The sequence below is a fragment of the Myotis daubentonii genome, chromosome 9 (genome assembly GCF_963259705.1).
Source record: "Myotis daubentonii chromosome 9, mMyoDau2.1, whole genome shotgun sequence".
In the NCBI taxonomy this organism is placed as follows: domain Eukaryota; kingdom Metazoa; phylum Chordata; class Mammalia; order Chiroptera; family Vespertilionidae; genus Myotis; species Myotis daubentonii.
The window spans coordinates 45,430,338-45,447,442 of NC_081848.1; the positions used below are offsets into that span (position 1 = coordinate 45,430,338).

A 17,105-nucleotide genomic window follows, 5' to 3' on the forward strand; every position below is an offset into this window, starting at 1 on the left:
AAAGAGAAAAAAGAAAAGAAAAGTAGGGATCAAAAAAGGGAGTGCAAAAATGAAATTGGGAAAAAGAAGAGGGAAAATAAAAGTGAGAAAAGAAAAGGAAAAAAAAGAGCGAAAAGAGAGAATGAAGTGGAAGAGGGAAAGAGACTTTTTATATGAGGAGAATACTCATATAGAACCGCCACTAATCCCAGCAAATTCCAGCAACAGCTCCCTGTAGATGGATGCAAACTAGAAACAACCAATAATATAACGATGAAAATAGAATGGAGAACACTAATCGCAAAATAAAATAATGAGAAAATAAAATGGCACTTTAAAAGATGGTAAAATGGTAGCAGTAATAATGCTGGTTAAAAATAAGAAAGTAGTAATTAAAAGGGTAAAATCAGGAAAAAGAAGAAAAAAAAGAAGAAGAAAAAAAAGGAGAAAAAAAAAAGAAAAAAAATTGGTTTCTTAGTTAAAAGGTGAAAAAAGAAAAAAAAAATTGCAGTAGTGAAGGTCCTTCGGTTCTTCTATTCTTCAGTCTGGCTAGCCTTTAGTCCTGCCAGGTATTCAGGAGAGTGTTGAGTTTCCCTGTGATACACTGTTCCTCTGTGTTGTAAACCACAGTCCTTATTTCAAAGCAGGCCTTATTTGTTTCTCAGACTGCCTTATTTTGTGTTTAGCAAAGAGTCAGTTTGTGGCTCAGCCTCTGGGTGGCAGTGTTCTGGGGTTGGCCTCTGAGGCTATATGGCATTGAAAATCCTTCTATAGGCCAGACCCTGTTAACTCCCAGGGACTGATCAGATTATTTTAATCCTTGATCTTGTTCAGGGTGGAATCTGGGTGTGGCTGTGCTCCTTGCCTGGGGGGCTGGGGGGAGGAGTCTCACTCTCCGGAGAGAATGGCTGCCCCTGTCCTGGGCTAAGGGGTGTCTCAGCACTCAACACTCAATTCGCTGCCACCTCTCCTGGCCCCCCTTCTCTCCTCAGTCTCTCCCCAGATTCCACTCCTCCGCACCCTCTCTCTCTCTTCAGCACAGGTGAGTGTCTGTATCCAAAATGTCCCATGAACAGGATTCGGTGAGAACAAACAAACAAACGCCGGCCACAGAAACGGGGAAGGCTTAGGTTCTGTAAGCTCCTCTCTTACTGGCACTGCATGGTCAGGTCAGCTCTTCAGGCTGCCCCCTTTAGGCTCAGTCCTCCGTGGTCACAGAACCCAGTTCTCAAATCCCCTGGCAGCGCCAGGAATCCCGCAGATCTCCTTTCCCCCATCAGGGGCTGTGCCTGTCCCAGGGGACGCGGCTGTCTGCCATGCGGTCTCCCTCCAACCCTCTGGGCTCAGAGGTCTGGCAAACTTTCCTGCCCAAATCCCTGTGTTTTTTTTTTAACCTTTCCAGGGGAGTTCTGCCCTTCCCGGCTGCAAACTGTCTCACCAGCTGAGCAATTTCGCCAATTCGTGGTGGGTGTTACTAGTTTCAGCTGCTCACTCCATTTGCTCCGGGACACAACCTGGGACGCGTCTGCCTATATCGCCGCCATCTTCTTTCTCCTACGTTTTCTTTACATAATAAATTCCAATGGTCACAGGTGGCCAGTGGCTCCCGTGCAGAGAGCAGGGACCCGGGGCTGTCCCACCTTCGCAGGCAGGTCTGCCGGCAGCACCCACTGTTTTAACCTCTTCCTCATTCTTGCTTTGATTTAAGAAATAAAAATAACTTGAGGAAAGAATTGTGAAATCTAATGAAAAAGATAATCGATGAACAAAATGGAACCAGAAACAAGGAACAGACTGCGCAGTATCTGAGGGGAGGTGGGTGAGGGGTGACTGGATAAAGAAGGGAAGGGTGTTAGCTAAAGAACATATATGCATACCCCATGGACATGGAAATAGACTTGTGAAGACCAAGGGAGGGGGGTTGGGGAGAAGGTTAATGTGGGAAAAAGGAGGTTACAGGGGGATGTCTATCTGCAACAATGTCAACATTAAAATTTTTAATAAAAAAAGTTATTATTCACAGAAATGATTTAAGTACAATTGTGGGATCTCTTAACAGTGTTTTGTTGCCCAGTTCAGCCTTACTTTTGCAGTGAGGTTCAAATTTTTAGGAACAAGAGAAAAGCCAGTTCTCCAAAGAGATAGCAAGTGCATGATTTCAGCAATGAATATTCACACTATCCCCTTGTCTTTTGGAATTTTTATTCCCAAATCTCAAAGAAGTCAAAGTTAAAATAAATACATTAATGAATTAACTAATCTATTAAAAGTGCTCTCTTGTCAATTATTATCTTCTCTCATCTCTGCATGGCCACAGGAATATCTAAATTCCTCACCCTGGATTATCATTGATTGCAAGGTGGATATTACAGTGTGTGTGTGTGTGTGTGTGTGTGTGTGTGTGTGTGTGTGTGGCACGCATGTCTGAAATTGATCTAAATTTTCCCTTTGACCTCTACCTTCCTTACTCTCCGTTGCTGTGATGCCTGGGGCTATGCCTTACTAGCAATACTTCTCAATTATTGACAAATCAACTCTGGGAATTTTCAGTTATTGGAATTCTGGTCCTCCAATTCAGAATGAAGTCCTTAGTTACAAGAAAAAAAAAGACCCGATGCTTAGATACCACATTTTTCAGGTCTTTGACATGACTGTCAAGACTGCTTAAGATCTGCCTCTGCTTAACAGAGAGAGAGAGAGAGAGAGAGAGACCAGGCACACTTTTTTTTTTAATTGTTTTCTCCTTATTGGCCTCACTCTCCAGTGGGCTGACAGACTAGGGCAGTCCCCAGGACTGAAGATAAGCCTGTTCTTCCTCCCCTCCCCATAGTCAAAGGGCGGGGAGTTGAATCTTCAGTGAATGTTCATGCAGGCCTTGGTGGGATCCCAGTCCAGTCTTCTGCAATACAGACAATTTCTTTTTTCTTTTTTTTTAATACAGACAATTTCTTGCTCATGATTAAGTAGTATATGTAGATTTAATGGTTTTTAGGTTCAATGTATCTTATGCCATAACAAACAGCCAGATATTTTTTTCCAAGTGTTTGTCCCACTTTCCATTCTCACAGTGGATAAAAGAGAACAGGATGATTTGGGGTCTGGTGGTACATGCAGAGATATACAGTAGAGTAATTTTTGGTGAGGTCTACATTTGATCTACAAAACTTGGTGACAGTTGAAGGGGAGTGGAGGACTCCACACATGGAATGTTTTTATGTGGAGTGCACATGGACAGGATAGGATGTATGCCTCCCACAATCCCATATCCATCATATTACTCTTGCCTCCCTTTGAATCTCTGATCTGAGACCACATCCTAAGCCCCAGAGAACTAATGTGTTCCTTCCAGACCCTGTGTGAGGTGTTTTATGAGGTGGAGAGCTTGGAATGAGAAGAACAACATCCTTTTGTTAAGAAAGATTGTTGAAGCTGGCTCTTTATCAGATTTCACCTTTTAACTCCCAAGAAATCCCTTTCTTCCAAAGCTCAAACCACAACATACAGTATACATTTTTTGAATAGGTTGAGGGAGGGCTGCTTAGAGCTGTAAAGCCTGGGACCAATCTACAATTTGAAGATAACAGCTACAAGTAGGGCCTAATGTCTTTGAGCTTGTCTGTGAAAAGATTATAAAAATATACAGCCACTATGGAAGACAGTATGGAGTTTCCTTAAAAAACTGAAAATGGAACTCCCATTTGACCCTGTGATCCCACTTCTAGGAATATATCCCAAGAAACCAGAAACACCAGTCAGAAAAGATATATGCACCCCTATGTTCATAGCAGCACAATTCACCATTGCTAAGATCTGGAAACAGCCTAAGTGCCCATCAGTAGATGAATGGATTAGAAAACTTTGGTACATCTACACGATGGAATACTATGCTGCTCTAAAAAGGAAGGAACTCTTACCATTTGCAACGTCATGGATGGAACTGGAGAGCATTATGCTAAGTGAAATAAGCCAGTCAATGAAGGAAAAATACCACATGATCTCACTCATTCATGGATAATAGAGACCATTATAAACTTTTGAACAATAATAGATACAGAGGCAGAGCTGCCTCAAACAGATTGTCAAACTGCAGTGGGAAGGCCGGGGAGGGTTGGGGGGCAGGAGGTAGGGGGATAAGAGATCAACCAAAGGACTTGTATGCATGCATTATAAGCATAACCAATGGACATAAGACACTGGGGGATAGGCGAGGCTAGGGGACTGTCTAGGGCGGGGGGGGGGGGAATGGACACATATGTAATACCCTTTGTAATACGTTAAGCAATAAAAAAAAAGATTATAAAAATATTAATCAAGAAAATGTTTGCGGAAGTCAGAAGCCCAAGAGGGGCTGGGAGAGCTGGGGGAGTGGCGCTGGTCTCCTGGGAACTTCCTCTGAGACATTAAATTTAATGTGGCGAGACACCAGTGAGGAAAACAGAACTTGCCAGGCCAATAGGAAACCAGAATGACCCATGCTCCTTCTCCCATCACTTAAACTCCATCTTCAGAGCTAAGCACGGTGCTGTGGTCCACATCCCAGCATATTATGTTCTGAGGCCCAGGGAATAATACATTCTACTCACAGCTCTGTGTTCCCTTTAGTCCCCACATCTCCTGTTGGAGAAATTCTCTGACTTCAGATCTATGATTTTTAACTGTTTCTGGACTGAAAATAGCACAGGGCACAGGAAGTAATGTGGTTAGAGTGTGGTGGTGTAGATAAAAAACAGACATTGAGGTAGGTATCTGAATACATCTTAGGAACAAAACAGAATGTGAGAATTGTTGGTTAAAATTTGTCAAAAGAGTTTACATAAATGCTAACAATATCCTTTTGATTTATTGATTTTTAAATATGTTTTTAATAATTTTTAGAGAAAAAGGAAAGAAGAGGGATAGAGAGATAGAAGCATCAAGGAGAGAGAAACATCAATGATCCACTGCATTCTGCTCACCCCATACTGGGAATTAAGCCCACAACCCAGGCAATGATCCTTACCTGGAATCAAATTGGTGACCTGGTTCCTGGGTCGATGCTCAACCACTGAGCAACACCAGCTGTGCTTGATTTATGAACACAGCAGTTATGTTGACAGCAACCCCAACAATAGAACAGAAACATGATTGTCATCAGCATGTTCAATGTAATTAAAATTATATCCATAGCAATATAACTGTATGTCTTTCTATTTAAATATCATTCCCTATATAACAATATTTTGTAACAAATCTGACACAATAAGAAATAACATAAAGAAGGTCCCTTCCTGCCTTCATTAATCTAATTGTTTTGGGATGTAAGGCTGGATGAAAGGAATACTCAATTATACTATTACTAGGGGCCCAGTGCATGAATTCATGCACCTTGAATGGAACTGTGAGCCTCGAGGCTGCAGTGGGAACAGGAGCGGGACTCGGCCCATCCTCTGTGCCCCTGCCTAGCCCCTTCTGCCATGGCTCCAGTCCCCTGTCTGCCGGCAGCCCTGCTCCCACCACCACCGCTCCCACGTGCTGATGGTGCCAGCCCTGCTCGCACCCACAACAGTGCAGAGCAATTGGGGCTGGTGCCAGCAGCAGGTGTGAGCGGCTGCTACTGCCCCAATTGTCCCTCAGGAGCAGGGAGGTGGAGAAGCCCACAGGAGTGATAGGGGCCAGAAGTTGCCACTCGCACCCGCTGATGGCGCTGAGTGATCAGGACCGGTGCTGGGCGCTGGTAGTGGATGCGAGCAGCAGCTCCAGTGCCGGCTGCAGGTGCAAGCAGGGCTGGTGCCAGCAGTGGGTGTGAGGGGGGCCCTCGCCAGCAGCAGGTGTGAGCGCCGGGCAGGACCATGGCGCGCAGGAGCAGAGAATTTTCAGTAACCACCAGAGGTTCACCCCAATGACAGTGAAGCAATGGAATTGCAAATATCAAAAATAATTTCATTTGATATTTGTGTGCCTTGGTCTGGCGCCCCCCACTCACCTGCTCCACCATCCTGCTGCGGCTGACACCCACCATGTTCTGTGTGTGCTCCCTGACAGTCAGCGCATGTCATAGCAACTGGTTGTTCAGTTGTTCGGCTGTCCTGACGTTTGGTCTATTTGCATATTAGGGTCATATATATATAGACTAGAGGCCCAGTGCACGAAATTCGTGCATGGGTGTGTGTATGTGTGGGGGTGTTTGTGTCTGTGTGTGTGTATCCGTCAGCCCAGCCTGCACCCTCTCCAATCTGAGACCCCTTGAGGGATGTCTGACTGCCCTCTCACAATCCAGGACTACTGGCTCCCAACTGCTTACCTGCCTGCCTGCCTGATTGCCCCTAACTGTTTCTGCCTGCCAGCCTGATCACCCCCTAACCACTCCCTTGTCAGCCTGATTGATGCCTAACTGCTCCCCTGCCAGCCAAATTGCCCCTAATTGCCCTCCCCTGCAGGCCTGGTCACCACTAACTGCCCTCCCCTGCAGGCCTTATCACCCCTAACTTCCCTTCTTTTCAGTCTTGGTCCCTCCCAACTGCCCTCCCCTGCTGGCCTGATTGCCCACAACTGCCCTCCCTTTCCAGCCATCTTGTGGGGGCCATCTTTGACCACATGGGGGCAGCTATCTTGTGTGCTGGAGTGATAGTCAATTTGCATATTACTCTTTTATTAGGTAGGATGTGATGATGAAGGGGAAAATAAGACTTTGGTGGGGGGCAGGGTGAGCTACCTAAATCTGTGCCAGTAACCTGCATTCTGATGCACACTCTTGCTTGCTGATAAACCTCATTCTTATCTGTAATGCCTGTCCTGCATTGGAGAACCTGTTTCCCGAAATAGTCCCATTTTACAGAGGCCATAAACCATGAACCATATACAACCCCCTTAGGGGATTGGCAGCACTGATGCAGACAGGCATCTGAGTATAATCTCACTTCCCCCATCCCAACTCACAGGGGGTTACAAAGCCCAAGAAAAGTCTGGAAGCCTGATTCATATTTGGGGGACAAAGAAAGTAAGGGGTATGAAGGGAAAGCTTTATCCATATTCATCACTTAGAATTTGGAGACTGCCTCCCATGAGTCACGGCACTAATGCATCTGCAATTAAAGGTTACTTTTCTGAATATCCTCTGAGAGCCCAGCTGATTAATTCTCTGGTGCTGCCTGGCAGCTTATCTGCAACAATGATAAAGAAAAAAAAATTCAAGGTCTCAAAATGCACTTTGTGCAAAATTTATACACTTATCATTGCACTTGCAAACCATCATGAGTTTATGTGTTGTTAGAAATGAATTCATTCATACCCATGAAATGGAAACTGTCAATATGGCTTACCAAATGCATCTATATAAATTGCAGTTCCTGCCTCACAGACATATTTGAATCAAGAAGAGTTTTTAGGCAAGGTTACCTTACTCAACTATAGTTACAAACAATACTAAAATGCCTGTGCTTTCCTTAAAAAGACATGAACATTTCAGATGTCCCCCATGTCTCCTGTGAATTAATGTGTGGAGATTGCCCAGCTCTGCAGTCTTGTTAGTCAGGAACCCTTGTCTGGAGCTTCCACCAACTTATAGCTACAGCATCTGAAACATGTTTTCAGAAGGTTGATAATAGGGTACAAAAATATGTAGAGGAAATAGAAATGTTTCAGTTCTGCTTTTAAAAAATTACACTTATTTTTATTTTATTGCCATTTTATTTTTCTTATATACTTTGCAATGCATACATTGTACTTAAAATTTATTTGGATATATTTTCAGTTCTGCTTTGATTGATGGTGCAAAAGGTCCAAGTGTTTCCCAAAGAAGTGGTGAAAGTGAACACTTATGGAGGTGTGAGTGTTTTCCGGAGAAAGGTTCCCCTTGAAGAGCACCATGTCTAAATCTCCATCCTTTTCCCACCTCCCAGTTGCTGGTAACATGTCACTGCCACAAATGTACCACATTATGTCTGGAAGGCTTTTGTTTCTAGGTCAGAAACAAAAACTGGTGGTTAACTGAAGGGCTAGATCAGATTTAATGGTGTTGTAGAAAAAATTTCTCAGTTGGTTAAAAAAATTTCTAAATACAACTTCTTAGTAGCTGCTATTTAAAAAGAACATTTTTTCCTAAAATTCTAAGGACAAATACTACCATTCAGCTCAAATATCGGAGTTCTATCACTGGTTATCTTCCCATAATACTCTGCATTATGAAGGGCAGGTACCCAGACTAAATCATGGATCATGATTTTGTTAGGTTAGGTGGCTCAGGAGGCGGCGCAAGAAATAGAGATTCCAGTGAATCAGAAAAGAAAGGAAAGGAAAAGGTTTATTTCTGCGTCCCCGGGAGACCCACGTACCCCAAGGACAGGGCACGTGGATTCACAGCAACAGGGAGGGGGCGCTTTTTTTATACTGCAGTTGGGTGAGGGGCGGGGACATGAGCTGAGGTATTCAGTTGAGGAAGTTTCAGCTGCAGGGGTCAGCCAGGTATTCAGGAATGAGTCAGTATCTGTGTGGGTGTCATTGTGGATTCAGGGAGAAGAAGCCTGTATCTGTGTCTGGCATGCTGATCTGTGAGAAATTCCAGGGGAAGTCCATTGTCTCATCACATGTCTGCATGTATCCGATCCTGGGCTCTCTCCGACCTAACAGATTTTATCCTTAGTAAGTAGTTCAGGACATGAAAATAGGATAAGCTTAACTAGTAGTTATGTTGTGCCCAGATTTCATGATTCCCAAGAACCCACAGGGAGCCAGCGAGTCCGATGCAAAAGCAAAGAGTCATTCATTTCAAACCCGGGTTTGGCTCCCCTGCCACACTCACCGATGCAACGGTAAGCTCCAGTGGCCGAGAGAGAGAGAACTCTGTGTGGAGAGAGGTTTTATAGGGGGTTGGGGTAAGGGGAGGAGAAAGGACTGTGGGCCCTGCCGATTGGCCAGGCACGAGTCGGTGTCTCATTACATAGGATGTGGTCATAGTGATGGCGTGCACTTCCCTTGACTATCTTCCAGGAAGAAGCTTGCTGAGCACATGGCCAAGGTAAGATGGAGGGCATAGCCCTTACCCTGGGGCAAGGTGGAGGGCGTAGTCCTTGCCCTTTCAGTTATAGAATTAAATTGAAATTACTAAGTATTTAGGAAGGCTGTGAAGTGTATCATTAGATTTTACATTCTTCTTATTTGAACATTCTTGCTAGAATAATCTGCAAAATGGATGAAAACATAAGAACATACTGAAGCATTGACTTCCCTAAGTGTCCTATGTTGTGACCTCCCATTGTTATTGTTCTTAAGTTTCTGTTTTGCTTCCTTTGTTTCATTTCTACTCCTATGAACTTAACTTTCATTTCTCACTCCACTTCTGTGGGGGAACTCCTCTGTGGAGAGCTGGTCGTTGGCTTGGTGAGTGAATACTGACCAGACTTACAGCAGATCTCCTCCATAGAATTAAAACTCCAGCATATTTCCTGAAAGTAAGTGGGGCAGTTTCTGGGGACAAAGGACAGGAGGCTTTGGGGGAGCAGACTGACTGTGTTTGGTGTCTTAAGTTGTGATTCTGAAGCTGCTCTGCTGACTGTCTCTGCTGAGGTGGCAGAAAAGCAGAATACTGTGTCTGGGGGAAGAGTGATTTTTAGAGAAGGGCTGTTTAAAAGAGCAGTCTTACTTATTTCTTGGAGGGGCCATTATTTCTCCAGGCTGAGTTACCTGATTTCCTCCTGTTAGGTTAGGTGGCTCAGGAGGCGGCATAAGAAATAGAGATTCCAGTGAATCAGAAAAGAAAGGAAGGAAGGAAAGTTTATTCTGCATCCCCGGGAGACCCAAGTACCCCCAAGGACAGGGCACGTGATTCATGCCAACAGGGGTGGGGGGGTGCTTTTTTTATACTGCCGTTGGGTGAAGGGCGGGGACATGAGCTGAGGTATTCAGCTGAGGAAGTTTCTGCTGCAGGGGGTCAGCAAGGTATTCAGTATCTGTGTGGGGGTCGTGGAGAAGCCAGTATCTGTGTCTGGCATGCTGATCTGTTAGAAATGCCAGGGGGAGTCGATTATCTCATCACAGGTCTGCATGTATCTGATCCTGGGCTCTCTCTCCGACCTAACATGTCCCTATTCTGTAGTCTTGACTTCCTACCTTTCCAAGGTGAGCCAGAATACTCCTTTCCCAGACAGCAAATCCCTCCCTCCTGTTCTCCAGGAAGCCTGTGAGATGAGCCCTGTTCTCCCTCTTCATAAAGCCCAAGCTCCTGGTGAGGCCAGCAGGAGTGAGAGCCCTTATCAGGAGGCCTGTGGGAGGCGTGGGCTCTTAGGGGCTCTGCCAGGGATCAGAACTTCTTGAAGCTGGTCTTCTTACTCTTTTGTGAAATTAGCATTATTTATTTATTTATTTTTACAAACCTTTATTCTTAAATGTACAATAAGCTCACAGACAACACTTCTTCATTCCAGCTGTATGTGGTAACAGATGTTATCATAAGGAATCCGGATGTTAAAACAGGAATGGAATTTAGGATTACCATTGCCCCAGGCACACGGAACAGCTCATTTCTGGCCAGATTCCTTCATTTCATAAGTGTGTGTTTATTTTTGGTGGGGGAGGGGGAAAGGGGGAGGGAGGAGAGTGGATTTCCCCTTGGCCTTTGCTGTCTCTGCTCCTCTTTTGCTGTTGTAAAGGCTTATCTTCCTCACTCATCTCCTTGGCTGGTTTCTTAGGCTGCTTCAGGGGCGCTTTCTTGCTACCTTTGATACAGGACATGACAACTGACGGACGCCCCTTCCTTGAATGCTGATCCTTTACTCTTGTCTTGGTAACTTCTGGGAAGCTTCTGTTACAGAAGAGCAAAGAAATACCAAGCAGGCTTCCTAGAGAAAGGGAGGGACCCCTTTCACTAGTGGTCTCAGGGAATAATTTCCAAATCAGAGTGAAGAAACATGCAGAGAGCCCGTCTATATATATCCTGCTGGGGTCTTTGTCTTGTAGATATGCCCCCTGCCCCCTTCATGGCCCTGCAGGAAGGCCCCCAGGAGTCAGGCCACATCCTATGGTCCCTCCAGCATAACAAACCTCCCCCCCTCAGGGCAGTGCATTGCTCACAGTTTCTATGGCCAGACACACCTTGCAAGACCAGTTTCCTCCTCACTTTCCCAACCTTCCTGATAAGTGACCAGCCTTTGGCCAGCCTGATGAGAGAGGCTGGATGACCAGATTGCTGCCCATCTCTGTAGTCCCTGTAAGGTTCGTGACACAGGAAAACAAAGAGAGTCGAGTCAATCAGAAATGAGGAAAAGAGAAGGCTTAGTCTGCGTTCCCGGGTGAGCCCCAGGAGCCCCAAAGGCAGGGCCAGTGAATTCGTGCCAACAGGGAGGGAGGGAGGGAGGCACTTTCTTTTATACAGCTGTTTAGTGAGGGGCAGGGGGTGGGGGGGAGGAGGGAAATGAGCTGAGGAAGTTCCCGCCACGGGTTTTGTCACAGATTCCAGGAAGGAGCCAGTATCTGTGTGGCCATCTGTCTGGCACTCTGACCTGCTAGGAAATCAGGGAGGGTCCATTATCTCCGTCACCATCTGCCTTGCAGTGGCATGCATCCGCTCCTGGGCTTCCCTTTGACCTAACAGTCCCCATGTGGACACTTGCCCCTTAGAGGTCCAAGAAGAGGGAATTTATTCTCTCCTGAGGGCCATGGCTCAGTTACCTCAATGCACCCTATGATTCTGGTGTCCTCTGTTGCTTTGGAACCAGTTCTGAATCATCTTACACATTCCCTTCCTCTCTTACTATACTGACTCTTTACTCACTTTTCCCTTTGCATGCAGCTAGGAAAAGGAGTTAGTAATTTTTCAAAAGGAAGTCCACCTTTATCTCACCTTTGAGCAATTTGTACCTTGATCTCTGTGTTACTTAGATTTTGATGTGTACTTTCTTTTCCTCCCTCATCTCAGAGATGATATATCTGTTTTTTATACTGGAGACAAGATCCATGTCTGATGTATACTAACTGAATGCTCAGGGGCTATTCCAGGTCCCTCAAAACAGAAGAATGTAAATTTTTTATTAAGATCGCAATAACAAATGAATTCACCTGTGGTATAAAACTCTTAATTTCTATAGAATGCACCCAAGTGACTTCTTTGAAACAAATTGACCTTGCAGCTAGTGTCTCCATAAATTGCGAAAGTCCTATAAAAGGTTTAGCCAACATCCTTGAAACCTCTCCTGGTCAATAACCATCATTAAAAAGATGAACTTATTCTTGGCATCCTTATACTTGGGAACCTCAGAAAATTGCAATTCTTCCTATTCCTCTATATTCAGATTTCTGTCCTCTATCCCACCTCCTTCCATCAAGGTTTTAATCTGCACCACATTAATGAACTCCCCCAAGAGTTCTAGCACTCAGGGGTGGTGGCCCTGGATGGGAATGAGGCATGGGCCCTCTCCTGTCAGCTCTGGCAGCGCAGCAGCAGCAGGGGGATGCGGCATGTACACTCAGGAGCACTGACAGGTTAGAGGGAAATGGAGCCCTGCAATGGCAAGATAGAGGATGGAGCTCTAATGCCACCCCCACCCCCACATCTCTGCCTCAGGCGAGTTCAACAGGCTTCCACTCCTCCAGCAGGAAAGAGATCTCCTTCACACATGGTCTACCCCTGGTCGGCAAACAGCGGCTCGCAAGCCACGTGCGGTTCTTTGGCCCCTTGAGTGTGGCTCTTCCTAAGCCTTAGGAGTACCCTAATTAAGTTAATAACAATGTACCTACCTATATAGTTTCAGTTTAAAAAATTTTGCTCTCAAAAGAAATTTCAATCGTTGTACTGTTGATATTTGGCTCTGTTGACTAATGAGTTTGCCGACCAGTGGTCTAGGCAATTCTCAAACCTCAGCTTTTGAGTGGGTCCTTGTGCAAATACTATCAGTCCTTCAAGTCCTGTTTAGGAACCCTTTAAGAGGGTAATCTCCTGTTCCCTATACTTCTATGGTGCTCCTGGGCATAAGCCTTGTTGGTTTTTGAAGACAGACATTTTTTGAGCTCCGGTCTCTGGCAAGAGTTAAGGCAGTGATGGCGAACCTATGACACGCGTATGAGAGGTGAAATGCGAACTCATTTTTTTGGTTGATTTTTCTTTGCTAAATGGCATTTAAATATATAAAATAAATATAAAAAATATAAGTCTTTGTTTTACTATGGTTGCAAATATAAAAAAATTTCTATATGTGACACGGCACCAGAGTTAAGTTAGGGTTTTTCAAAATGCTGACACGCCAAGCTCAAAAGGATCACCATCACTGAGTTAGGGAGCCTGATGTGGGCCACAAACCCCTCGGTCCTGAGGATGGACTTGGGCATTTGTTATATCCCTCCAGCATAGATACCACTCATGTTCCCATATCTATCTGCCTGCTGCTGTGGAGCCACAGAGTCACTGCTTAGGTAGTGGTGGCGTCAAACTCCTTGTGTGAGGACTCAAGTTCTTCTTCACTTTCGTCTTCTGTGTCCTGTGGCAGCAGGTGCTCTGACCTTAGCTTGTTGTAACCCCACCATAAAAATAAATTCTGGAGCCCCAAGGCAGAATGCATGCTTTTCCTCTCCCCTCTACAGGCTCTTGGTGGGTCTCAGGATTTGTTGGATCTTGGATAGGATGAGAAATATTTGGAGGCTCTTACACCTTGTTTGGATTATGTTGGAGCCATAAAATGATCTGTACCACCGTCTCTGCAGCCAGGGGCTAACTGCATATGGCCTCTGGGCTGTTTTCAGTATCTAGCCCACTAGCTGGAATACACTTCTGTTCTTCTTCAGCCTCATTCCTTATCAGGTTCCCTTCATGTATGATGAACATGGCATTAGTAGACAGTGTTAGCGGGTCTAAATTCATCTCCATGCAGCCTTTATAACTTTTCCCTCTGAGCACAGAGCAAAGGAAAAAATTATCTCATTGCAGATCTTTCTTTAACCTTCAAACTTTGGCAACCATCAAGACATGGATATCTACTGAGATCTTTTCTTTCTTTGTTTATTGCTTCATAGTCCTATTTACTTGGCGTTCCTTAGAGAATCCTGAGCCTAAACTGTAGCCACAGGGCCATATTGAGTCCAGGTGGGAGAATGAGCAACACTGTGTCACCACTCTATAATACTTTCCCTAACAGACCACCAGCATCCTCTCTAATTTAAATGGTCATGACCATCTATGTGACCTGATAGTTGCCTGCCAGGGTCACTTAGCTGAGCTGAAGATACAGGACAGGAGACTGGGCATGCTGACATTGGCTACCTTAGCTGAGCTATTAGTGATGATCTTCTCAATGCTATAGAAAGTACTTCATCCCTGTTATATCTCAGCCTTTTGAGAAGCAGACTTAGTGGATGTGTGAGAAACCAACAAATGTATGTAAGCCTAGAGCTAGAGGGCAAATTATGTTGTGAAAGCCAGTAAGCACAATGTCCAAGGGCCTGAAAGAGACACAGGTGACTAAAATGTCACAATCCCCTTATGGAAAATGAAGTCTAAGATTGTTATCTGGCACTTGAGGTCCATAGGAAATCCTCCTAGTCCAATGCACTTTCCACATCAGTCTAATTCTTCTATCAACAATGTGGTCTTGAAGGCAGCTGACCCTCCACCTTATTGTAGCCTCATGAGTTCTCCAGAAACAAAAACAAAAAGCCAACTTATTAGAAGAATTAGCCAATATTACCTCTATGGGAAGAAAGAGCCCAGGCTTGATGTTGCCCTTTTGTTACAAAGTATATAATAGAACTGCCAGTCCTTTTTTCTTACCTATTCCTATGTTTCACTCTTACCCCCTGCTCCTCATTCCATCACCTCCTTGTCCTGAAAGCTATCATCATGTCTCCTTGGAAGTTGTGCTTATATCCTACTCATCTTCTCAATTCTACTGAATCTATCTAATATTTCATAGCCCAACACTGATCATTCCTTTTACTCTTGGAAAAGTGTCTGAAATGTTAGAAAATTGGTGAATTGTCTAAGGGCCATATGTCATTATCACTACAGGCTCATGTGATACCAAAAGCCTAGCAGTTTTCTCACACCAGCGACATTGGCATTTTCAAAATCAGACAAGGTGGTGTGTCTTCAATGAACAGGTCATTTCCTTTACCTAATACTTTTTTTTTCTCTCCCATATGCCATATTTCCATAATATTCAGCTTTCAGTTTAGCCTTTATGTTTTCAAGTTAGAATTTCTGGATAGCTCTTTACCTGTCCCCATTATTTGATTTCCTAACACACACATTTCTCTAGTATTGTTTGTCATATCAGCTTGCATATAATTTGCTGTACTTTGCATGTGAATGTCAGGGTCATAGTGGTTTGAACTCTGTTCAGACTCATTTTTTGTGTTTATGGGTATTAGTATTAGCATGTAATTTGTAGTGATGAAAAATTAGTTGAGCCCAGCCAGTGTTGCTCAGTAGTTGAGTATTGATCTATGAACCAGGAGGTCATGGTTCGATTCCCTGTCAGGACACATGCCCAGATTGCAGGTTCGATCCCCAGTGTGGGACTTGCTGGAGGAAGCCTATCAATAATTCTCTCTTATCATTGATGTTTCTGTCTCTCTCTCCCTCTTCCTTCCTCTCTGAAATCAATAAAAACATATATTAAAAAAAGAAAAATTAGTTAAATGACCTTGCCTAATATTTTGAGATTTCTTTCCAAAGACTTATATCTATTTCATCTGAATTTCTAATTTTTCAGATATGTTACTCGCATAATTCTAACGTATATTTCTCCTATCTCCCTTTACCATCAACATACATACACACCATGAGGCTCCTATCAATGTCATTGGCAAATTTCCAGGAAAATGTGAAATGTTACCATTTATCAACACAAGAATTCTCAGAATTCCTAAGTTATTTGTTTCACCTTTGATTAACTCAATAATGTAGGAACAGACCCCTGATAGGGACCTTGAACATAGTAGGTTCATTGCAACTCTGTGTATTGAAGATAAGATCCTTGTAAGTCACTTACTATCTCTATGTACAGATCTGATAAAGGGTTTGCTCTTGCCAGGTACACACAGTGTCACATATCATGTCAAAATAATAAGAGAAATATTTTTAAACACACAGAAAATGATGGCAATCATTACACTGTAAATAAGCAAGTCAGAGCAGGTCTTTCTGATAAAGGAACATGGAAGGAGATTGTTGACTGAAGTATGAGAAGGAATCCTACTGATATCAGGGGCAGCATTGCCTACTGAGAGAAGAGTGGGTGTAAAAGCCCAGACCCAAAAGTGGTTTGGTGCGTTTATTATTGAGGATGTGTTTGGCAAAGGAAAGAAGAAGGAGAGATGTTGGGTCACGCAAACATCTTTTCTTTGTATAAAGGACCTCAGACAATTCTTTTGTTCGGTAAAAGTAAAGATCAATAACAACCATTGCACAGAAAGAAATGAAATGTGTCATGTTAAATTAACTAAAGTATTTAAAATTGCCAGGTCACTGTGATCCTTTCTTTGTCTCTCTACCTCTTCTTTTATGTCCCTATATCTGTTCTTTCCCTGTCTTTGATTTCTATACAATTAACAATATTTATTCCCACTGTTCTGACTCTGCCCCCTTTAACCTTTCCAATCAGGCAGAGATCAGTGAACAAGAGGAGCCTCAGTTCAGAACAGGCAGGAAGGAACAGGGACCAGCTACGATGGCTTCAGGAATCCTGGTGAACATAAAGGAGGTGATGACCTGCCCCATCTGCCTGGAGATCCTAACAGAACCCATGAGCCTGGAGTGTGGGCACAGCTTCTGCCAAGCCTGCATCACTGCAAACAACAAGGAGTCCGTGAACGGCCAAGGAGAGAGCAGCTGCCCCGTGTGCAGGATCAGTTACCAGCCTGAGAACCTGCGTCCCAGTCTGCATTTGGCTAACATAGTGGAGGTGCTCAGGGAGGTCAAGCTGAGCCCAGAGGAGGAGCAAAAGAGAGACCTCTGTGTGCGCCATGGAGAGAAACTCCTGCTCTTCTGCAAGGAGCATGGGAAGATCATCTGCTGGCTTTGCGAGCGGTCCCAAGAGCACCGTGGTCACCACACCTTCCTCATTGAGGAGATTGCCCAGGAGTACAAGGTAATAGACTGGGATGGAGGAAAGACAGGGCAGAAAATAGCACTTGATGGGAAATCTTAACTTTGCATTTGACTGTAA

General features: G+C 44.3%; 2 protein-coding genes across 16 annotated transcripts in view; both read left to right on the forward strand.

The window, feature by feature from the left end:
* LOC132240892 (tripartite motif-containing protein 5-like) overlaps positions 1-17,105 on the forward strand; it is a 138,969-nt gene that overhangs the window by 82,437 nt on the left and 39,427 nt on the right. Inside the window, exons 1-2 of one of the 15 annotated variants that reach the window (XM_059708704.1) lie at positions 9,115-9,333; positions 16,542-17,027. The exons of 11 other annotated variants lie outside the window; for them this stretch is intronic. In XM_059708704.1, the coding sequence (XP_059564687.1) occupies positions 9,262-9,333; positions 16,542-17,027 (558 nt within the window). In that variant the 5' untranslated portion in view covers positions 9,115-9,261. Of the gene's footprint in view, positions 1-9,114; positions 9,405-16,541; positions 17,028-17,105 lie in introns of those variants that run through there. 3 more of the 15 variants (XM_059708718.1, XM_059708705.1, XM_059708708.1) reach the window with 3 other exon arrangements.
* Positions 1-17,105, forward strand: part of LOC132240895 (tripartite motif-containing protein 5-like) — a 138,174-nt gene that overhangs the window by 80,840 nt on the left and 40,229 nt on the right.